Source organism: Myodes glareolus, chromosome 10 (genome assembly GCF_982192425.1).
Source record: "Myodes glareolus chromosome 10, mMyoGla1.1, whole genome shotgun sequence".
Lineage (NCBI taxonomy): Eukaryota > Metazoa > Chordata > Mammalia > Rodentia > Cricetidae > Myodes > Myodes glareolus.
Genome location: NC_142035.1, coordinates 48,413,348 through 48,437,731, shown reverse-complemented (window position 1 = coordinate 48,437,731; position 24,384 = coordinate 48,413,348). Strand labels below are relative to the sequence as shown.

Below are 24,384 nucleotides of genomic sequence, written 5' to 3'. Positions count from 1 at the left end.
CCAGTTCTGAAGAGGACCCCTGAAGTGGTGTCACAGTGCCCTGGCCTTCTCCACTCACAACTTCCTGCTCCTTAGTATCTTCAGCCTAAGAACAAGGGAACACACAGTACAAACTCTGAAGTGTGGCCTTGTTGCCCATCAGAAGCTTCAAGGCCCATCCCTTACTGAGTTCGCTCTGTCTCTTCAGCTGGCTCTCACAGAGACACTGGATATGTATTCTGAACGGCCACCTCTTTGGTCATCTGGAGATGCTCCTGGGCTGCACACAGGCCACCGGTGTTCTGCTAAGCGTGTTGACACTCACACATAGCTATCAAGGCTGACAGGCAGGCCCAGGCCCAGCACTCCTGTGCCAAGGCCTTGGGCAGTTTGCCAGCATCCTCCCCAGGAGCACTGAAGTGTGTTGATTCCTACCTGACTAATTCTTATGCACACAGTGAGAGCTGACCAAGGGTCCTCTCTGCAGGGAAGTCCCCATTACCCCTTTCCGTTTTCAGGCTATATGCTCTTGTTTGCAGAGTTGTGCCTAATCGCTATTTGCTGACTATTCCTTCGATGGTACAGTAGGTGTAGCAATCCCATTTCCTCAAAACAGCGCTGTGATGCGGGTACTATTTTATTCCCATTTGTACTGATGAGGAAATTGAGTCACAGAAGCACCAAGTAATCTACCCAATGTTCCACAGCAAGTTAAATGGTCCAGTCTGGATTTGAACTCAGAAACTCTGGCCCTAGAACCTACACTGTTAATCACTTCTCCAGAATTATCGTCACTGTAGAATGTACCTCCTTGACGGCTGTAGACTCTTCGGGCAATTAAGTCTCTGTCTTGGTTACTTTTCTATTGCTATGATAAGACACCATGCACAACCAAAGCATCTTATAAAAGAAAGTGTATTTGAGGCTCATGGTTTCAGAGGCTTTGAGTTCATGACAGTGAAGCTGGGGTAGCAAGCAGCCAAGTGTCCAGAGGATCCGCTGAGAGCTCACATCCTGAGCCACAAGCAGGAGGCAGAGAGCACAGTGGGGGTGGGGTGATTCACTTGAAATCTCAACACCTACCCCCCCAGCCACCTGGTGACACACAACCTCCAACAAGGCCACATCTAATCCTTTCTAAGCAGTCCCATCAACTGGGGACCAGGTATTCAAACCCATGAGCCTAGGAGGACCATTCTCATTCAAACCGCTAGAGTCTCCAAGTGCAGAAAGCATTCCTGGAGACTTCATCCTCATTTTTAGAAGTGATGCTATGAGCCCCAACCTCTGACACACTTATGAGGCTAGATGACCCACGCGTATGGCTAGCGACTGTCTAAGAAGGATGGCAAGGTACCAAGAATGATAGCCAACAGAGTAAGCCTGAGCTTATGCTCCTGCCCCTTCCAAGTGTCTTTATGAACTGGCTCCTTCATCGCTCAGACTGGGTCCCTTCTCCTGGCCTTTCAGCCTCACAGTCCTCGTTTTTTCTCACAAATGTAGATCTCAAGTGCCCTGGGCAGAATTAGTAAACAAGAGTCAACGTTGTTATTAAAGCTTGAACTTTTATGCCAGATACCATGCTGAGTCCTGAAAGATGAGGTTGGGGAATAGAGATGAATCAGAGAAGCATATGGACATCATTAACAATGGGACAAGGTAGGAGGTGTCATTGGCATAATAATGTCTGGTGCCCGGGAGTTGAGGCTGTTACCGTAATCCTGGTCACGTGAATTGCACTTTGCCCGAAGACTGGTCTTAGAAAATGATCTGAAACGGGGAGTGGGGGCTCTGAGAGTGTAGCATGATAGTAAAGGGCTTGCCTACCATGAAGATCAGTTCTAGGCCCTCGGCTCCCAGGATCAATCCTCAGCAGATGGGGGATTGGTTATAGAAGCAATTCCTTCAAAGAAGGAAGGTTTATTTCGACTCACAAAGGCATCAGTATGTCATAGCAGAAAAGGCGGAGCAGAATTCATGATGACAGGAGCCATGTTAAATCAAAGAAGAAACAGAGAAAGCCAGCTGGAACCGGGGATTGAATAGGACACTCAAAGCCTGCCCCTTCAGATCTACTTCCACCAACCAGCCTTCATCTCTTAAAGACTCGACAATTTCCCATACCAGCACCAGCAGCTGGGGAACAAGCACTTAAAATGTGAACTTGAAGGGGTCATTTCAGATTCAAAGCACAGTATTCCCACAATAGTTAAATCTCTGGGGTGGTAGGGTGTCTCGGCTGGCAAAAAAAGTGCTTGCCACATGACCCTGTCACCCTGGACTAGATCCCCAGAACCCACTGCAGTTGATGAGAACTGACTCCCAGAAGTTGTCCTCTGACCTCCACACATGCACAGTGGCACACATATGCCCATGTACACACAGACAGACAGACACACACACACACACATTTAAAAAATAAAATCAAATCAAAGAGTTATTCTGCTTTTAGTCTATCTGATTCCTATTCTCTAACTAATCTACTTTTCCATGGTCCTAGCCAGATGACCAAAATAACCACCACTCCCATTTTTATTTAATTTAATCAATTTATTTATTATTTTTGGTTTTGTTGAGACAGCCTCTATGTAGCGCTGGCTGTCCTGTGACTCTATGTAGGCCTTGCTGACCCCAAACTCAGAGAAAGCTGTCTGCCTCTGTCTCAAGTGCTGGGAGTAAAGGCATGCGCCACCACGCCCTATGACCTCCCTGTTTTAAAGCTGTTAATCTTCCTAACATAACACAACAAACTGTCATATTACAATTTACTCACAGATGTAACACCAAGGGGCAAAGTCTTGGAGAGCAATGACAAAATCGTGCCTATCAGTAGCGAACGTTTGCTTGGCATTGGTGACTTTGGAAGAAGTTTGGTGGATAAAATGTACTATTTCAGAAAATCGATACACTAACACAGGGTATAGACATGTGAGACTTTCAGCCTCGCAGTTTAGATTTCTGATTTAATTCATGTCTCTCCTCACCTCCTGCATGTTCTTTCCTGACCAGGGCAGCCCAGGCGTTCGTGGAGAAGTATGAGGGAGCCTTGGGGAAAGGGCAGGGCAAACACCTGTATGCCTACAGGATGCTGATGGCTAAGGTAAGTGGGCTCCTCAGACAAGCTCCTGGACGAGCCTGCTCAGGGCAAGCACAGAGGGACCACCACAAACACCAGCCAGCTTGGCCGTTAGTGCCAGGTTCCCCTTAGAACCCTGAATGTGGGGTCCGGCAGATCATCCTGAGTCCTCCAGGGATGGAAGTCAGCTGCCCCTTGCCACATACTCCACACTTATCTGTGGAACGTCATTGTGTGTGTGTGTGTTTCCTCTACAGTAAATAAACCCCCAGAATGAATGGTGTTAACATCACTGGTATTTATTTTGTCTTGCAGCACTCAAATCAAGGCATCTTGATTTGGTGAAAACACAGCCAAGCTGTGGGATCATCAGGTTATGAGACTGACCAGTGATGTCCCCATAAGGGCTTGGCAGTGCTGCTTTATTGAGCTGGGTCAGAACCTGCTTCAAGTGGCTGGTGTTTTGTGTGGGTCTTGTTGAAGTATCCTTTCTTCATTGTAGTTAATTACCTCTGATTGAAAAGCTATGGTTCCTCATTCATTTAGTTCCTACGCGGAGCCTGTCTGGGGCTTTTGTTATGAATAACCATTTAACATCATGACAGCTCTAGCTTTCTCTTTTTAGCTTTGTTAAAAAAAAAAAAAAAAAAAACAAAAAAACAACTCTTACACTTTGTGAGTGGACTGGGGACCAGTGGGGATGGGAACATAAGCGATGTGGGGGTTGGGGAATAGAAGGGAAGAGACTGAAAGAGACTACTGGAAAGGGGAGCTATTTTGGGGTCAGGTAAAAACTTGGCACAAGGGAATCTCCCAGGAGTTTACAAGGATGACCCCAGCTAAGACTCCTAGCGATTGCGGACACAGAGCCTGAACTGGCCGTCTCCTGTGATCAGATGGTGACTAACCCAACTGTCATGAGAGAGGCTTCATCCAACAATTGGTGGAAACAGATGCAGACAGACCCACAGCTGAACATTAGGCGGAGTCTGGGGAATCCAGCAGAAGGGAGGGAGGAAGGATTGTAGGAGCCACAGGGGTCAAGGACACCACAAGAAAACTCACAGAATCAATTAACCTGAGCTCATAGAGGCTCACAGAGACTGAACCAACAACCAGGGAACCTGCATGGGACTGACCTAGGTACACAGCATGTATGTTACGGTTGTGTAGCTTGGTGTTCTTGTGGAACACCTAACAGTGGGAACAGGGGCTATCTCTGACTCTTTAACAGACTTTTTGGATCCTGCTCCTCACACTGGGTCACCATGCATAACCTTAATACATGGGGGGGGGGGGTGTTTTGTCTGACTGCAACGTGATATGCCATGCTTTGTAGATACTCATGGGAGGCCTGACCTTTCCTAAATAGAAACAGAGGAAACTGAATTGGGGGGTGGGGACAGAGAGGGTGGAGGTGGAGGAGCAGAAAGGAGAGGAGGGGGGAAACTGTAGCTGGGATGCCAAATAAATAAATATTTTACATAAGAAAAACTCTTCCCTTGCTTATGATTTCACATTCATTCTTAAAATCACTTTGCCAGATTCCAAAATGGGTCATTAAAATTTTGATTGAAACTGTATTTTAACTGATACATAAAAACACAAAAATCATTATGTATCAGTTAAATAATTAAATATTAACAGTGTAGCATGAATGGGATAGTATTCCATGCATATACATACATACATACATACATACATACATACTGTATGTCATGTAAACTAAATAAATTAATTAACCAGGTTAAATAATTCCATCTCCCCTAACATATATCATTTCTTTATGGTGAAAACTTTCTAGTCTTTTCTAGTAGCCTTTTATGATAGACAGAACGCTGGCATCTGTCAATCAGCACTTCAGACATCTTGCTTCTATCTGGCCCAGGACCCACCGATTAACCTCTCACACCTCCCTCTTTGGTCCACCCTGCCCACCCCCCTTGGCGACCATCACTCTCAACACTCATAAGCTCAGTTCTTAAGGTTACACGTGTGAGTGCAAATGATCTTAGATCCTTGGTGTGATTTGATCTATGTATCCTTTGTATCCAGAATACTATCTTTCTCAAGGTTTTACATCTTTCAGTATGATTTGTCAAAGAGATTTTTCCATGTTTTAAGTTTATTTCTACGTAGGTTGTATCCTAGTTGCTTTTGTAAATGGTATAATTTTTCATTTCTATAACAGTTAGTTATTAAGGTACGTGGGAAAGTATAGATTTGCGTATCAATTTTATATCTAGTTCTCGTGTGTGTGTGTGTGTGTGTGTGTGTTGCTGGAGATGGAGCCCAGAGCCTCAGACATGACTGGCAAGCATTCTACCACTGTCTTTATATTCTCTTATTGTTTCTATCTTCTTAATCAGTTTCATTTGATTATGTAGATGTCAATTAGGGTTGCTGTCTTATGGAGACATTTACGTAATTGAGGTTCCTGATTCTCACATGACTTTAGCTTGTGCTGAGTTAACATAAAACTAACCAGCAAGGGCTGTTCCCTTGTCAGCTTGGCACACAAACACATCAGTTAAATCACATTATTTTCTTTCTCATTCATTCCCAAGATTACAAATTAATATTGACATCACATTAAAATATTTTACAAACTTAGAAAGTCCTACAGTCTTTAAATTCAAACAATTTGAAATTTAATTTAAAATTCGGTCTCTTTAAATATCCAAAGACTCTTTTAAAATCCAAAATCTCTTTTAAAGTTCAAAGTCTCTCAACGTTTTTATTTTTAAAATCAAAAATAAGTTAAATGCTTTCTTACTTCAAGAGGGAAGAACCAGGGCACAATCACAACCTAAACAAAGAAAAGCTGCACTCCAACTGTGTAAATAACTCAGTGTCCAAGGTCTGGATGCACTCATGAACTGAGCTCCGCCACAGGGCCTGAGACACTTCTCTGGCTCCTCCCTCTGCAGCCCACAGATTGTCTCCAGAGCTCGGTCCAGTTCTCCTCCACGGCTGCTGCTGTTCTTGTGGTCATCCCATGATCCTATCATCCCCAAAATGTTGGAATCTCTTGCTGCAACTGGGCTGCACCTTTACCAATGGCCTTACCTAGGCTCTCTTTGGGACTCCAGTCCTGTCACACAGTGCCAAGCCTCAACTGCCATCCGTTGTAAGCTTCCGCACTTTTCTGTGGACACCCGAACCTCGAAACAGGCGCGCGCTTTTCCTGACTCGAGCCCACGAGAACGGAAGCATGTCCTAGGGATTTGAACACATGACACACACACAAAGAGACCGGGCTCATCTGCCAAGGAGCAAGTGGCAAATGGCAGCTTTATTAAGCATAAGTCGGATATATATACTGTGGGGCAAAAGGACACCAGCCCCCTATCAGGATCAAGGAAAGAGAAAAGTCAGGGGGCCGCACCCAAGGTCGGAGAGCAGCTGAACAGAGAAAAGAGGAACCTTTCCTTCTCTGACCAGGGAACCTTGCCTGCGGCGAGAACCTTGCTTGCAGGTGGAATTACCATAACAGTAGAGGGAGAGTTCTCTCTAAGCTACACCCTTGGGCCGTAGGTGAAATTAACATAACAGGAGAGGGCAGCTCTATGCTACACCCTCAAGTTGATGCAGTGGAACCAGGAAGCAGAACAGCCCTGCATAGCGCCTCGGAAAAATGGGGAGCCTGTGTACCTACAATCCGTGACCCCTTCATGCCTTCAAACCCAGCACACTACCTGGGTGACTCTTACACTACCAAGTTCAGCTGCCAGCATGAAGCACAACCTTGGCTGCCTCAGGAACACAGCGTCTGTGTGCTAACGTTGAGGACACATTTCCCAGATTGCACCTCAGTGATGCTGGTCATCTCTCAGTCAGAGCTAACTGGGATCAAGTGCCCGAGTAAAGCAAAGGTTTGATTTCAGCGGTGCTAGTCTTCTGTTAACCATGGCTGATTCTTCAGTCCTGGCTAACTGGACCCACAAACTCTTAATTCAAAATATGCAACGGCCTCCACGGAGTCTTTAAGTGACTCTCAAGCGTCCTCTTGGAACTTCACAAGGCGGGCTTCTCTCAATGAGCTTATCCCCAAGGTTCCATCCACAGAATAGCTCACTAAGCTTTGAACACTCGATGGTTTTTCTAGAACAAAGTTCCAAAGTCCTTCCACAATCCTCCCCAAAATGACATGGCTAGATCTGTCACAACAGCACTCCATGATCCTAGGACCAATTTATTATGTCTTAGCTAGGCTTCCTATTGCTGTAATCAAACACCATTGCCTGGTTCGGATTTTTTAATATGGGCACTTATTGCTATAAACTCCCCCTCGTAGGACTGCCTTGGCTATGTCCCAGAGGTTCTGACAGAATATGATTTCATTGTCATTTGTCTCCAGATTTTCTAAATGTCTTCTCTGGTTTCTTGGATGACTAACTGTTCATTCAAAAATTTGTCTTTTAGCCGCCAAGGATTTTGTGGCTTTTGTAATTTCTCTTGTCTGGATTTCTAATTTTATTCCACTGTAGTCTGATAGAACACAGGGAATTATCTCTTTTTTGTGTGTTTGTTTAGATTTGATTTATGTCCTAGGATCTGACCGCTTTTGGAGAAGGCTCTGTGTGCTGCTGAGAAAAGCAAAATGTGTATTCCCTATGCATTAAGTAGAATGTCCTCTGTGTGTCTGTTAGGTTCATTTCATTCAAAGTATATTTTAGCTGTGAAGTTTTTTTTTTAAGATTTATTTATTTATTATGTATATTGTGTTCTGTCCGCATGTATGCCTGTAGGCCAGAAGAGGGCACCAGATTTCATTACAGATGGTTGTGAACCACCATGTGGTTGCTGGGAATTAAACTCAGAACCTCTGAAAGAGCATTCAGTGCTCTTAACCTCTGAGCCCTCTCTCCAGGCCCAGCTGTGAAGTTTCTTGATTTTCATTTGGAAGACCTATCTAAATGTCAGAGGGGAGTCTGAATTTTTGTGTCAGGGCCTCGGTGGTCTGTCACACCTTTCAATGTTCCTTTGATGAAATTCAGGCCTCCAGTGTTTGGTGCATAGAAGTTTACAACTGTTATATCTTCTATATGAACGGTTCCTTTTGTTAATGTGTAGTGTCCTTTTCAATGTCTTCTGAATAGTTTCGGTTTAAAGTTTATTTTGTCTAATGTGAGAATGGCTGAGCCTGCTTCTTTTTATCGAGTCAGGGTTTCTCTGTGTGTATCCCTGGCTTTTCTAGAACTCACTCTGTAGACCAGGCTGGCCTCGAACTCACAGAGATCTGCCTGCCTCTGCCTTCTGAGTGCTGGGATTAAAGGCATGTGCCACCACGGCCCAAGGAGCCTGCTTCTTTATGCTTTCTGTTTGCTTGCTCCTTCATGTTGCATCTTTTAGAAGTTTTTGGTATCTTTGCCAGCTAAGTGTGTTTATTGGAGACAACATGTAGTTTTTTAATCCAGCTTTAGTCTGTATCTTTTTAGTGGTAAGATGAGGCCATTTTCATCTAAGGTTATTATAGAAGGGGGTTTGCTATTTCCTATAAATCTGTTAGGTGATGTTCTGGTTCACTGAGTTATCTACAGATAGAAGTGTGTGTGTGTGTGTGTGTGTGTGTGTGTGTGTGTGTGTGTGTGTGTGTGTGACTGTAACATATTCCGAGATAGCTCAGAAGAGGGCCGAATATTTAGGCTCACATTTACAGTTTCCTAACCTATGAGTAACCTTGCTACTTTGGGTCTATGGATCACATAGCAAAGCAGTACTGCACCACGTGTCCAGGGCACAAAGAGAGAGAAAAAAGACCAGATTTGGTGATGATGTCTGGAACCCCAGCACTCGGGAGACTGAAGCAGAAGGACCTTGAGTTCCAGGAAGCCTGGGATCCATAACAAGAACCCGTCTCAGACAGGGAGTGAGGAAGAGACGGAAGGTGAAAAAAACAAAAAAACAAAAACGGGAGAGGGAGAAGAGGACTAGGGTCTCCCTGTCCAGTTTGGGCGGACACACAGTGACCGAGAGATCTCCCACTAGGCTCCATGACCTAAGATTTCCACCATCCCTCTGTAGCGCTTCTCTGGTAACAAACCTTGCGCGCATGCGCATTTGAGGGAACATTCAAGCTCCAAACTGTAGCACTCCAAGGGAAGGAGGAATTCTTTTCTAACTCCCTTCTGCCCAGCAAAGAGCAAAGTCAGTGATTTCACCAGGAAAAGGATGAGCAGACCTGGGCCAAGATCTCTCCGCACAGTTCAGCAACTCTTCCAGTGAACCGGGGCTCTTGACTCCCTATGAATGTGAGTGAGTCATGAGCTTTCTTCTTCCTTGATTTTTGTTTTATTATGGAGAGAGTTGTATCAGAGGGCCCAGAAAATGTACGCAGAATTTTAAAATTCATATCAAAATGTCCGAATTTGAATTGTCTTCCGCACTACAGACTTGCGCTGTGCTGTAGCCCTAGCCCTGGCTCTGCAAATGTTTCTGTCCCCACACCCCCCACTGCCTCTGCCCTGCTTCTCCCAGCACCCTCCCCTACTGCTGCCAGGCTTCCTGCCCTTAGCACCCAAGCCCCATTCCCTTCTCTCTGCCCCTTACTTCAACATTTCAGCATACACACATATAAGCACACACACACACACACACACGTGCACGCACACACACATACACACACGTGCACACGCATACACACATACACACATACATACAAGCACACACACATACAAGTACATACATGTGCACACACACACACACACACAGCCCCACTTCCTTCGGCATTCCCCTTGACTCAACTGTGCCCCTTGCTGTTTAAGGTCAACATGTTGGTGACTGAAGGTGTTATCTGTTTCATTTCAGAAATGGATCAAGTTTAAAAGGGACTTTGACAATTTCAAGACTCAGTGTATTCCGTGGGAGATGAAGATCAAGGACATTGAAAGTCAGTACTGTTTTTAATTGCATCACTGTTTTTAATTGGTTTCCTCAGAGAAGTCTCCCAAGGCTTAGATTCTGAGTATACTTGGCCTTCTGGTTAGATAATTCATAGATTCTTCTGCATCGGGGGAAAAGTGGGTATTGGATGAGTATAGGAACCAGATTCAAATCCAGATTACTCACTTGCTGATGTGAGAGCTCAGGTGGCTCAATTACCCACAGAGTTTCAGGTTATCTAGCTGGAATAAGAAAATCGAGCTCCGGGTGTTTATTTGACACTCCGGTGTGAAAACCACTTTTGCAGGCACGCTGACACATTCACTGTGCCATTTTTCTCCCCCAGGTCACTTTGGATCTTCGGTGGCATCGTACTTCATCTTTCTCCGATGGATGTATGGAGTTAACCTCGTCCTTTTTGGCTTAATATTTGGCCTAGTCATCATCCCAGAGGTAAGGACAGAATTTCCTGTGCCTTCAGATAGTGTTGGGGCTTTACTACAGTCGGCATCTTCAGGTACACTTTCCAAACACTCTTTTTTTTATTTAGCTATAATCTCTCATTCTTTTTAATTTTTTTTCTTTTGAGATAAGGTATTGCTATGAAGCCCAGACTCCCCTCAAACTCACAATCCCCCTGCCTCATTCTTCCTGATACCTGAATTATAAGCATGCTCCACAATGCACAGCTCCGTCTGAATTCAACATTCATGTCAGTTGCCTTGGTTGTTCAGTACAATGCATGGAACTAACATACTTAGGGTTCTGAGTTAAGAAACTGATAACACATTTCTGCCTTTCATCTGTAATTAAAAGGAGTAAAAACATTAAGATTTCAGTTAATATTTTTATTTTACCCTGAGGGAAAAAGAGAGAGAAACAGGCCAAACTAAACAAAAGGAAGTGAACTACAAGGAAAAACAAGGAAGCAGTTAGGAGATGATCTCTCTGTTGAAGTGGAACAGGGCATAATTCTGGAGGTTTACAAGGTCCTGTTGCTTGTTTGTAGTGTGTCAGGGGGCATGTGTATTATATGAGCACATGTGTGTATAAGTATGTGTGCCTGTGCACAGGCACAGGGGCCAGAGGAAAACATAAGATTTCCTGATCTATATCACTTTGTCATGGATAAGACAGAGTCTGTCAACTGGACACAGTGATGCACGGCTTTAATTCCGGTGCTTGGGAAGGCAGAGGCAGGAGGATCTCTATGAGTTCAAAGCCTGGACTACAAAACAAGCCCCAGGTCAGTCAGGGCTACAGAGTGAGAACATGACTAAACAAGCAAGCAGGGGAACACAGGCAGGTTCTCTCGCTGAACCTGGAGTCAGGTAGGTAACCAGCAAGCCTAGTGATTCTCCAGTCTCTCTCTCTCTCCCTCTCTCTCTCTCTCTCTCTCTCTCTCTCACACACACACACACACACACACACACACAGAGCACTGATGTCATAGCATCTGCGACTGTACTCAACATTTTGCATGGGTGCTGGGCCCTCACGCTTGCACAGCGAGGACCCTCACCTACTGAGCCATCGCCCCAGCCCCAATTCTGTGGGGTTCTTAAAAGCTATATAATAGTTGGATAGAAAGTAGTGAAGTTTCATTATTATGACTGACTGTACCTATGTATTACGTATGCTGCTTTATGTGTAATATATTGCCCAATAACAGTGTAAATTAAAATCTGATCAATAGAAACAGAAGAGTGTGGGTGACACGTGCCTGCAGTACCAGTACTGGGGAGGTAAAGGCAAGGTAGGAGGGTCATTGCAAGTTCTAGGCCAGCCAGGACTACAAATCCAGACTCAGAGAAGGCTGGTAGGGAGTGAGGGGAAGGAGGAACAGATCTGAAATCACGAACCTATAAATCAACAAGAAAAGAACTTTATGTAGTGAAATATCAAAACCGATGCTGCAGAAACTCAGAATAGTATCATATGTCTTTACCTTTAGTATCTGCCAACATTTTTGGAATTTTCACTGTAGCCAATAGATCCAAAAATTGAATATTTTGTATTTTTTAATAAAAATACAATTTGTCTATAATATCACCACAGAGGCCCCTAAATCCATGCATTCAACCAAAAAGTGCTCAACTTTAAATAAGACTCTACGGAGCTGGTTATAGTCACTGAATAGACAAACATTGCCAACAAATCTCTACACACCTACTATCTGATTTATAATACACTCAAAAATGTCGACACAAAACTATAAATCTATAACATAACTAGTGAAAATTGGCAGACTGGGAGATTTCCAAGATGGGCACTGGAAAGTGGAGAAAATAAGATGATAAGTGGAAAGACGATGTGGAAGAAAAAATGAATCTCCTTTTTTCAAAAGCCAACCTGGCATCTGGAAGGAGAGCTCAGCTGTTGAGCATCTGCTGCTCCTGCAGAGGACTGGAGTTGGGTCACCTCAGGTGCCTCATAACCACCTGCCGCTCCAGCACCCGAGAATCTGGCGTCCTCAGGTGGCCCCTATACTCACACACACACACACACACACACACACACACATAAATAAAAAATAAATATTTTTTTTAAAGCCAATCCATCCTAAATCAATCTGTAAGTTTGAGCCGGTTCTTATCTTTGTCGAAAGGGTGTGAGGGAGAGTCATCCAATAGACGAAACTGGGATTTGTTAAAGCGTTTGGGGTTATGCTTTGCACTTTGTCCGCTTACACTCTGCCATCTGTCCCATGTGAGGTGCTGATGGGCATGCCTTATGGAAGCATTCCCAGAAAGACAGTGCCTCGAGCTGAGGAAGAAAAAGCCATGGACTTCTCCGTCCTCTGGGATTTTGAGGTACAAACCTTGGTATCAATGCGCTTCCATTTTGTGACGATAGAGCCGGTGTCCGGTGTCCGTCCCTCTCAGTCAAGTATCAGTCCCCTCAGAAATGGAGGGGCAATTGGAACGATTTCCCGAGGTACCCAGCCAGACTGCCCCCGGGGCTTTTCTTTGTCCTTCATTTCATCCGGGGACCCTAGGGAAACATCTTAGCAGTAAGTAGATAAAGCAAATGCTGCATTTAGCTGTTGAAAAGCGATGTTTTCTTCAGATAGGACCCTTGTAGCAAACCAAAGTTTTCCCACCCCTCCTGTCTGGGCTGTGCTCAGCTGACAACGGCTGCCCTCAGGACGCCCTGCCTTGTGTTTGTGTACTCGGTATCGTCATTCATTTTCTCTGCTGCCAAAGTGAACTTCGTAAAAAACTGGAGCATGTCCCTCTCGTACTTTGGCTGCCCCTTGTTTCCCATTCCCAGTGGCATTAAAGCCAATATCCTTCATCGAGTTTACAAAGAACAGTGTGCCGCTGACTCTCTAAATCCTCCCAAGTGAGCGCCCCATATTCTGAAGTCAGGGGTCTCTGAGCACACAGCAGGCTGCAGTGCTTCACTATCCCGCTAGTGGGCGCCCCCTGGAATCTTTGTCCACCCTCTATCCATCCTCACCCTCCTCTCCTCTGCAACTTCAAAGGGTTCCCAAGGTCACCGTAGCCTGGCAACAGTGCTGCTTACAACAAGCTATGGGGCTGGCATCCTCCATCCTCAGAGTCACACTTGAGTCTCCTCAGAAATGAGGGACAAGTTGGAGTAATTTCCCAAGGTGCCCAGCCACATTGCTGCCAGGGCTTTTCTTTACTTTTTTTCTTACCCAGCAATCCCTGTTGAAATCTCTTACCTACCAAAAACAAACAGAATTTATTCAACAACAATCCCTGATGCTGCTTTCAGTAAAGAAATATAAAAAGTACTAAAATCTAAATTAATACTATACCTAACTAATTTATTTTATAAGTTTACTCAATACTAAAGCCAGTGAAAGTAAAGAAGAAAAGAGAGATAGATAGGAGGGCCCGAGGGTGGGCGGGCTTGCCAGTGAGGCTGACAACCTGGGTGTGATTCCCAACACCCACGTGGTAGAAGGAGAGAACCGATTCCCATAGTTTGTCCTCTGACATCCACATGTGCCTTGGCACGTGTGCATCTGCACACACACACACACACACACACACACACACTCACACTGAAAATTAAAACAAAACAAAATGTTTAAAATGTTAAAAAAATAAAAGAAAAAATTTGGGTTGCACAGCTTTCTGAGGTCATTTTGAAATGTTACAAAATTCCACAAACTTTTGTCTATTTCTAGCACACTAAGAACCTAGCTATAGTCGAGCAGGGGTGGGGGCACAAAAAAAAATAAAATAAAAACAAAGAGACCCTGGCTCCAGAGTTCTGGTAGCTTCCCAGAAGAAGGGGAGGAAGGACTGTAGGTGCCAGAGGGGTTGACACCAGAACACAACTGAGCAGGTCTTGTAGGGGCTCCCACAGGCTGAAGCAGCAGCCACGCCTGCGCAGATCTGCATTAGGTCCTCTGCATATGTGTTGTGAAAAACCTTCGGGGTTTTGTGGGACTCCTAACAGCGAGAGAGGGGGTGTCTCTGACTCTTTTGCTTGCTCTTGGGACCCTTTTCCTCCTACTAGGTTGCCTCTTCCAGCCTTGATATGAGGGTTTGTGCCTAGTTTTACCAAATCTTGTCAATTCTGCTTTTTTTTCTCAAGGGAAACAGGAGCAGTGGCTCTAGGGGAAAGGGCAGGTGGGGGCGGACTGGAAGGCGTGAAGGGAGGCGAGACTGCTGGCAGGATGTATTGTATGAGAAAAGGATAAGTTTCTTTAATAAAAAGGAACTGGATGGTACTGGCGCACACCTTTAATCCCAGTACTCGGGAGGCAGAGGCAGGCAGATCTCTGTGAGTTCAAGACCAGCCTGGTCTATAAAGTGAGTTCCAGAACAACCAGGATTGTTACACAGAGAAACCCTGTCTTGAACCGCAACTTCCCCAACCCCCACTCCCAAAAAAGAACTTGGCTATAGAACACCATAGCTTGGAGCTTTGCATTTTTGAATGTGCGTCCTGGGCACACATGTTCACACACAGACACGCGCTCTCCTCTCCTGCCGGAATCGCCACACACTCTGCAGTGGAAGAATAAAGAAAGAACAGACAAGGACTGTGGATGGCCTCTGGAGACACTGTGAGCTGAATATGTAGGATCCTTCCTCTCTGTAGACTTGCTTTAAAACTCCGAGACAGAAACCCCTGATAGAACGAAAGTGTGCAATCGCTCTCGCCTCTGAGATTACAAACCCAGAGACTTTGGATGTCTTTCCTACAGGGCTACGTCAAATATTCTGCTCTCTTCTATGGCTACTACAACAATCAGAGGACCATCGGGTGGCTGAGGTACAGGCTGCCCATGGCGTACTTTATGGTGGGGGTCAGCGTGTTTGGCTACAGCTTGATGATTGTCATTAGATCGTAAGTATGAGTGTCTTGTCCGTAGGGCTTTAAAAAAAAAAGATTTATTTATTATATGTATAGTATTCTGCCTGCATGTATGTATGCCTGCAGGCCAGAAATTGGCATCAGATCTCATTATAGATGGTTGTAAGCCACCGTGTGGTTGAGAGGAATTGAACTCAGGACCTCTAGAAGAGCAATTAGTGCTCTTAACCTCTAGGCCATCTCTCCAGCCCTTGTTTGTGGGTTGCAATCTTTCTTCATTCAAACAACGCTCCTCTGATTCCTCTATGTGTCCTTACTTTCTTGGGAATACTCTGAGAGGCAGCAAACAGGCAGCTCTACAAGCCTAGCAGTTCCTGCTGATCCTGCTATGGCACAATATCTGACAACGGCAGGGTAAGGGCCAGAGGGCTTATGTGAGCTCTCCATCACGGCAGAGGAGTTCTAGCGACAAGAGCTTGAGGCATCTGGTCACGTTGTGTCCACAGTTAGGAAGCAAGCAATGATTGATAGTCCCCTGAGCTTTAGCGTTTTCCTTTTTATACAGTCCAGGAGCCTAGTCTATGGAATAGTGTCATCGACGGTTGGGTCTTCCCAACTCTGTTACCCTAATCTAGATAACCCTTCACTATCGTGTCCACAGGCTTGTCTCCTAGGCGATTCTAGATCTAATACAATCAGTATTCATGCTCCTACCTAGCAAATGCAGATTATGAAATATAAGTGATAAGTCAGACAATATGTGAAACTCTGGGAAATGAGCTTTATGGAATGAAACTCCTTTAAACGAGGCAGAGAAGAGCCAGTTATGCTGAAAGTTTAAAGTGTAAAATGTGAGTGGGAAAAGCACACATGCAAAGACCCAAAGGCAGTGAACAATTCTAGAATTCCCATCTAGATAGACCATCCAATTACCCAAACTAGCAAAGGACCACTGTAGCATGAGAGGGAATGTAGAAGCTTATAAAATGGCTGGAGGGCTGGAGAGATGGCTCAGCGGTTAAGAGCATTGCCTGCTCTTCCAAAGGTCCTGAGTTCAATTCCCAGCAACTACATGGTGGCTCACAACCATCTGTAATGAAATCTGGTGCCCTCTTCTGGCCTTCAGGCATACACACAGACAGAATATTGTATACATAATAAATTGAGTTTTCTAAGTATCTTTAAAAAAAAATAAAGTGGCTGGAAGTTTGCTGCCTGTTTCTTCTCTCCTGGGCTCAGCCTCCTCAGAAGGAAAAGTAAATAAAAATGCCAATCCTGTCACTTATAAAGAAACAAATAATAGACCTACACCGAAAGAATTTGTGTGGCAGCAGTTAGCTATGGCATCCTCTCTGGCCCCAGCTCTCCCTATCTCTGTGGTCAAGATTGGCCTTTATACATCGCTGCCTTTTTTTTCTGCATGTACATAAGTGTCTTCCTCAATCACTCTCCATCTTATTTTTTGAGACAGGAGCTCTCACTGAACGAAATTTACCAGTTCAGCCGGGCTGTCTGGTCAGTAAGCTCTGGGGATCCACCTGTGTCCACCTCCCCAATCCTGGAGACTGGAGATGCAGACAGGTGCCATCCAAACTTGGGTCCTCTTGCCTGTACCAAGCACTTTAACATTGAATTCATCTCCTCAGCTTTATCTGTTCCTCTTAATTCATATTCTTAGTCCAGTGCATGAATGTGGGATGTTTCTGTAATGAACCAAAATTGCCTAGGCCCTGTGAGAGAGCAAGTCCAAACAGTCAACAGCAAGACACAGTTAGGGAGGAGCAGAAAGCCCCCACACTTTGTGATGGAATCCACGATTGGAATTCTGTGATTCCCACAGGTCTGAGCTCCAGGGAGTATGAAGATGCTGGGTCAGAGAGATGGAAACAGGTAGCCAACAAGGAAGGTCTGGGTGCTTTCATGCAAACTTGCTAAAGGAAATATCACCCAGATCCTCCAAACAACATCCTCAAGAGTTACTGAGTTTTTAAAAACACTTATTATTTTATGTGTATGAGCACTTTTGACTACATGTCTGTATGTGTACCACATGTGTACGTGGTGCCAGGGAAGTGAGTAGAAGGCATCAGATCCCCTGGACCTGTAGTTACAGATGGTTGTGAGCTGCCATATAGGTGTTGGGAATAGTTAGAACCTGGAGCCTCTGTAAAATCAACAAGTCCTCCTAACAGTGGAGACATCCCAGTCCATGTTACTGAGCTTTATATCAGAAAAATGCATACCTCTAACCAAGAAAATTAGATGGCTTAGAAAGACGTATTTCTGTTCAAGAATGGAGTTCCCAAGTTCTCTGACCATATACACGACTGCGTCGAACCTCTAGCAACCAAAGCAAGGGCAGAGAACACAGCGAGGTGTCCTAAATCTCACCGACTCGTTTGCCAACACACACCATGGGTGCTTGCAGGGAACTGGGAATTTGGGGAGAGCAGTTCTCAACTGTAAGCAAAATCGTCCTAGCTGATGTCCTCCCCGGCTTGTCCCTCCGTCGCGTGTCGTCTTCTCCTTGTGCCCAAGACTGACTTAGGCCAGGGATTCCGGCGGCTGATGTAGCAGAAAAGAGGCAGGTGTGAAATCAGTGATATGTGTTCTCCAGAATGGCCAGCAATACCCAAGGCAGCACCAGTGAAGGGGAGAATGACAACTTCACATTCAGCTTCAAGATGTTCACCAGCTGGGACTACCTCATCGGGAACTCAGAGACGGCCGACAACAAATACGTCTCCATCACCACCAGCTTCAAGGTAGTGACCCTGGGGCTTTTCCTCCTTCCTGAGGTCCCCCTGGCCACTGGGAAGCTTTCCTCAGCTGGGTGAGCAGAAATGAGGTCTCCAAATAAGCCATGAGAGGAGCTGTATCAGTACACACCTAAAAAGACGCTCATGACAGGGCCATGCTAAGACTCTTTCTTATGTACCAGAGAATCCTGACTCCTTTTTTTAAAAGATTTTTTTTTCTCACACATATTACATCCTAACAACAGTTTTCCCTCCCTCCTCTCCTCGCAGTCCCTTCCCCACCCCATCCATTCCTCCTCTGTTTCCCTTCAGAAAAGGGCAGGCCTCCCAGGGGTATCAACAATACATGACATATCAAGTTATAATAAAACCAGAACCCTGACTTCTGAACTCTGGTCCTGCCTCTTCCCTCAGGACACTGCTGTCTGGTGGAGTCCATGGAAGGGTTTGCTTGGGGCAACTCCTGTCAACTTTCTATGTTTGCTAGGATTGCCTAAGGGGCTTTAAAACTGTTCTGCCCAGGGCCTTCGGGATTCTGATGTGATTGGCTAACATTGTCATTGTTGTTGTAGGTTATGTGTTTGCTTGTGTTTTAAAGCTTCCCAAGTAAGAGAACACCCATTTAAAGATGTGGAAATGAAGAGTTAACCTTGCCTTTCTTACAATCCATTTCTCTTAAAATCCTCATTATTTTATTCACAAGAAACTTGAAATGGTCTGAGGAAATATAGTTCGGTCAAAATAAATAATCTAACCAGCATGGTGGTATATGCTTATTAATCCTGGTGCTTGGGAATGCTCATAGGAGGCATACATGAGTTTGATGCCAGGCTGGGCTACATGGCGAGACTGTCTCAATCAAAAAATCATGAACCAGACAGTAAATAAACGAATAGAGGCAGAAACTATAGCGTGGAAACATTGTGTGTTATATTGTCCCCCTGTGGCTGTAAAAACAACTACAAGCTTTTAAGACAGGGGTCTCATTACATAGCCCAGTATGGGCTTGAACTTGTGATCCTCCTGACTCAGCTTTCTGAGTGCTAGGATTGGAAAATTATCCCACTATACCTGGCTTCAATTCCAAGCTCTGGTAGTTGTGTATTCCTCCTGTCTGCTTTGGCAGGCTGCCTTCCCCAGGCCTGCACTGGCTTGTACAATAGTTGTGCTTAGCTCCCTTACATTTTCCCTTTCTAACCCTGCCCTCCCCGGGAGGATAAATGGTCTTCTGCTCACTGCCAGCAAAGAATTTGAGTTTACTACCCACTAAATGGGTTTACTGGGCCTGAGTCCTATTCACCCGGCAGGGTGTGGATGGGGAGCCGACTCAATTCTGTCCTCATCTCTCAGCAAGCGGTGGGTGGCCATCTGCAGCCACAGGCAGGGAAGGCTGGAACAGCCATGACTCTTCCTCCAGACCAGACCAAAGGTCATGCCCTGCCTATGAAGCTCTAAAACTATCAGTAAGACAGCATTGTTTACCGAAAGCAGAGGCAATACGCATACATAACCGTGGGGAGTCTCTGCGATCACCAAGCCGGCAGAGTAATGGTTAACATGAAGCAGGAAGGATGGCTCAGTAGCCAGCGTTGGTTCAGACTTCGAGAGTCTGACCCCAGTAGTTTATTTTAGGTGTATGTAGCAGAGAATGATTTGGAGAAGATTTTCCTGGTGATAAATAACTCAATCCCATATACAAAATACAGCTTAAAACAGGACTACATTGAAAGTCTTTGTAAAGCACATGTGACAGCTTCCAAGATGGGTTCTATAGACTATACGTGACATCTTAAGGGTCTAGAGGAGGTCTAGTGGGGTCTTGGTCGTACAGATAACACAAAGGTCACCAGGCTATTAACCACCTCCATTCCCAGTATCTGGTCAGAAAAGAGGTTACACATGTCTCCCTTGAAGGGACAACCCTTTGTATTTAACATTCCTGGCTTCCCTGACGCTTATCTGTGAACATAAGGACCTCTGTGTCTCCTACACATAACGGGATAGATGTGAGGATTCTGCAAGCTAACATAATATAACTGCCTGATGAGTTAGCTAAACATCAGAGCAAAGTCAGTAACTGGGGATTAGTGAGAGGTCTCATCCCAAGCACTTGGTCCAGGAGACCATGTCTTCTATCCTCGTCTGCCCCTTACTAGTCTTCATAATTACTAATGCAGGACACAAACAGCAAACAAAAATCAATTGTATTTTGTATTAACAAAAAATAATTAAACTGATTTTAAAATTCTATTTATAATAATACCCAAAACATAAATGTCTATCAATAAAGTCCCCCTACCAAAAAAAAAAATATGAGACACAAAACAAACAAACAAAACCAGCACTCAGTATTAAGAAACCCTAAAAACAGGAACTTTCAAAATATAGCTTGGAGACTAAATCCAGATACTTTTATAAATAAACCTTTATTGATACAAAATCATGCACAGTAATACTTACATATTATCTATGATTATTTTCATACAGTAATGACAGTGGTGAGTAGTGAAACAGAAACGTGGACTTCAGGCTAATAATGTCCACTATGTAAATTTTATAGGATATTTGACAACTCCTGTATTTGAGAGCTCAAGACTAAAATTTTAATCTGAGGGGCTGGAGAGATGGCTCAGCAGATAAGAGCAGTGGTTGCTCTTGCAGAGGACCTGGGTTTCATTCACTTAATACACGTGGTGGCTCACAACTGTCTATGACTCCAGTACCTAGGGATCTGAACCCTCTTCTGGCCTCCACAGCACACATGTGGCCTGTGACAGACAGTCAGGCACAGACATACATGCAGGCAAAATGTGCATTCACATAAAAATAATAGAATAACAAAAAAGTTAAATGAATTAATTTTCAAATTTGAATTTATTTGGTCTATTGGTTTAAAACAACAAAAAGAAAGAAAGAAAAGAGAAAGGAAGGAAGAAAGAAAATTTATGGAAAATATTTAGTGCCGTGTCTAGCACACAGTAAATCTCAGCTTTCATTATTACGAAATAACCAAACCCAAGATAACAATAACAGTAAAGTTATATTTTTATAGAAAATCTGATGTGGGAGTCCCCTCTGTGTGCTGGGATTACCATTAATGAATAAAGAAACTGCTTTGGATCTATAGCAAGGCAGAACTTAGGTAGGCAGGGAAAGTTAGGCTGAATGCTGGGACAAAGAAGGACAGACTCAGAGAGAAGCCATGGAGCTGCCACTGCCAGAGACAAACGTGCTGAAACTTTGCTGGTAGGCCTCGACCTCGTGGTGATGCACAGATTAATGGAGATGGGTTAAATTAAGATGTAAGAGTTAGCCAATAAGAAGTTAGAGCAAATGGGTCAAGCAGTGATTTAAATAATATAGCTTTTTGTGATTATTTTGATTCTGGGCAGCCGGAACAAACAAGCAGCCTCCAACAAAAATATCTATAACCCTCTATAGGGTATTCCATCACCTCTTCTGTATCATTTATTGAAATACAGAAAAGTATTCTCAGGGATTCTCAACCATGGTAACTGGGTTCCTGGCCTGATATTATTCATATCTCATTTTTACATGCCAAGGAATCTATAGTGGATGAACAAGAGAGTAACAAAGAGGAAAATATCCACCTGACAAGATTTCTCCGTGTCCTGGCCAACTTTCTCATTCTCTGCTGTCTGTGTGGAAGTGGGTACCTCATTTACTTTGTGGTGAAGCGGTCGCAGGAATTCTCCAAAATGAAGAACGTCAGCTGGTATGAGAGGAATGAGGTAAGATGGACTTTTCCAATAAAGCCGAGATTGAGGGGAAGTGTTGGAATCTCTCCGCTGTCAGCATAAGTCTGATGACTCAGCAAAGTCCCTAAAAGTCTGAGTCCCAGGCCTTGCTTTAAAAGGTAAAATTAAGCCAGGCACGGTGGCACATTCCTTTAATCCCAGCACTCAGGAGGCAGAGACATGAGGATTTCTGAAAGTTCGAGGACAACCTAGTCTACATAGTGAGTTCCAGGACAGGACTGCCAGGCTACATGGTGAGACCCTGTCTCAAAACAAGTAACTATTACAGGGTGGAGAGATGACTCGGTGATTGACAGCAATCTTGAAGACCTACATTTAGGTTCCAGCACTACATGGTGGCTCACAAACATCTGTACCTCCAGTTCCAGGGGACCCAACACCGTCTTCTGGCCTCTGCAGGCACAAGGCATCATGGATACACATACATGTAGGCAGGCAAAACACTCAAATGTATAAAAATAAACAAATAAAGTAATTACTTTTTAAAGGCTGATGATACTCTAATTTTATTTTCCTTATAAATCAGTTGGTCCTGTTGCTGGAAGACTGTTTTGTTCCTAGTTCAGTAACTTGACTCGAATATACCATGGAGTTTGTCTTTCTGGGTGAGAGTCTCAGCGAGATAGTGTATACATTCTGATTTTTTTTATTTTGGGCAATTGTATTTTTGTTTTATATTTAGAGTTTATTGAATTATGATTTTAAAAATTTGTCACATCCTTTTTTGAGTATGGCTATCTAAAACTCTCATTTTTCTTAAACTTTTAACTTCTTTATTCATTTATCTTTTACTTCAAAGTTCCCCTCCTTTCGATGTTTTCAGGTGGAGATCGTGATGTCTCTGCTGGGGATGTTCTGTCCCCCTCTGTTTGAAACCATCGCTGCCCTGGAGAATTACCACCCGCGCACCGGGCTGAAGTGGCAGCTTGGCCGCATCTTTGCTCTCTTCCTGGGAAACCTCTACACGTTTCTCCTGGCCCTCATGGATGATGTCCACCTTAAGGTAAAGCCCACCCGTGCCACGGTGCCTGCAGTCCACTGTATTCCCTTTTATGATAGAGTAACTTTGCTGAGCATCATTTCTATTAATTAAATAAATGTTGGCAGTTTAGGAAGGAATAGTAAAAGGAGAGATCTCTAGAATCCATAATGCAAAGGCCTCAGCTGCAAACAGTTGCTCCAGTTCTTTCCTGCTTTTTTTCCTAGGCTGCCTTTTTCCACATCATGTCTGTATCATTCAGAACTCTTAATATTTTACATGCAGGTTTTCCCATGTTGCTTCATGGCTGTCATAGCTAGTCAATAACCAAGTAATTGTCCACTGATGCGGTATGTCATGGTTGACCCAACTGCTCATCAGTGCTTGTCAGGCATGTGTGGGACACCTGCATGTTTAGTCCTTGGGTACAGCAGGGAACGAGACACAGTCCTGTCCCAAATGGCTTCAAGCTCAGGGTCAGGAGGCAGACTCATTCAATACAGTATGACGGGAAATATGTTTCAGTGGGACCAAGTCCAGGGAAGTGTGTCAGAGCACAGGAGGAGTTCAAATCCTCAGCTTGGGGAGTCTCAGCAGATACTGGAGGAAGCATAGGAACAGCTGGTGCCAACAGGAAACTCTGGGATGACTAGAGAATAGAGAGAAAGGAAAGGAACGGAGACAGTGGAGGGAGCTATGAGTCTCCTCGCTCATCTACCTCACTACCCTTCTGCAGGAACTTTCCCCTGAGGTAATAGGAACTTTTTAGGAGGTTCTAACAACGTGAGTGAGTGCCTGGCACTGGTCCACAGTCCTTCTACCCTCCCTGGCTTCCCTCCTTCCCCGAGAAAGTGTTCCCACCCTTCTGGGCCTCACATTTTACTCTGGGGTACAGTTACCCCTTGCCTTTCTCCAAGACTAGTTGGCTATTTCCAGATGTCACGGCCTTGAAGAAGTCCTCTGTGCTCCCTGTTATCTGATGAGGGTGCTCCTCGGTCCTTAGGGAAAATTTTCACAGCTCAAACCACTTTGTTTCCTAGTTGGTCATCTCTATTACATACTAGACCATGAACTACCTGAGGGAAAACTCTCTTGGACACTCACATGTCACTACTCCCATGTATGTACAGACTGGACCCTGAATAAACTCTTTTCAAGACAAATGAGTGGATAGATGGGTGAAAGGACTGATGGACGCTAACTTATGGAGAAAACTTTGTGGAGAAGATCCAGGGGTTTCAGGTCATTGCACCTTCTCCTGGTGGATTGAAAGCCTGAGAAGTTCATTTCTTAAAAGATAGTCCAGTATGAAGGGAGAAACCAAACGGCAGACTTGGAGCTAGTTTTACTTGTTCCCATGGAAACAGTTGAACTACCCCTGGCTCCTTCCAACTTCCCATCACTATGTTCTCTTCCAGCTTTCTAATGAGGAGAAAATCAAGAACATCACTCATTGGACCCTGTTTAACTATTACAACTCCTCAGGTGGGAATGAAAGTGTGCCCCGGCCACCACCACACCCTGCAGACGTGCCCAGGGGTTCCTGCTGGGAGACAGCCGTGGGCATTGTGAGTAGCTACGCTCTATGAAAAGGTGACCCTTGTTCTCAGTTCTTTGTTGTGCCTT

General features: G+C 44.5%; 1 protein-coding gene across 3 annotated transcripts in view; it reads left to right on the top strand.

Annotated features, from left to right (window-relative positions):
- Window positions 1-2,943: 2,943 nt before the first annotated feature.
- Tmc2 (transmembrane channel like 2) overlaps window positions 2,944-24,384 on the top strand; it is a 47,149-nt gene continuing 25,708 nt past the window's right edge. For all 3 annotated transcript variants that reach the window (XM_087911205.1, XM_087911204.1, XM_087911203.1), the window contains exons 1-9: window positions 2,944-3,079; window positions 9,866-9,947; window positions 10,287-10,393; window positions 12,655-12,753; window positions 15,132-15,274; window positions 17,859-18,006; window positions 21,564-21,752; window positions 22,603-22,782; window positions 24,177-24,326. In XM_087911205.1, the coding sequence (XP_087767331.1) occupies window positions 3,065-3,079; window positions 9,866-9,947; window positions 10,287-10,393; window positions 12,655-12,753; window positions 15,132-15,274; window positions 17,859-18,006; window positions 21,564-21,752; window positions 22,603-22,782; window positions 24,177-24,326 (1,113 nt within the window). In that variant the 5' untranslated portion in view covers window positions 2,944-3,064. The remainder of the gene's footprint in view (window positions 3,080-9,865; window positions 9,948-10,286; window positions 10,394-12,654; window positions 12,754-15,131; window positions 15,275-17,858; window positions 18,007-21,563; window positions 21,753-22,602; window positions 22,783-24,176; window positions 24,327-24,384) is intronic.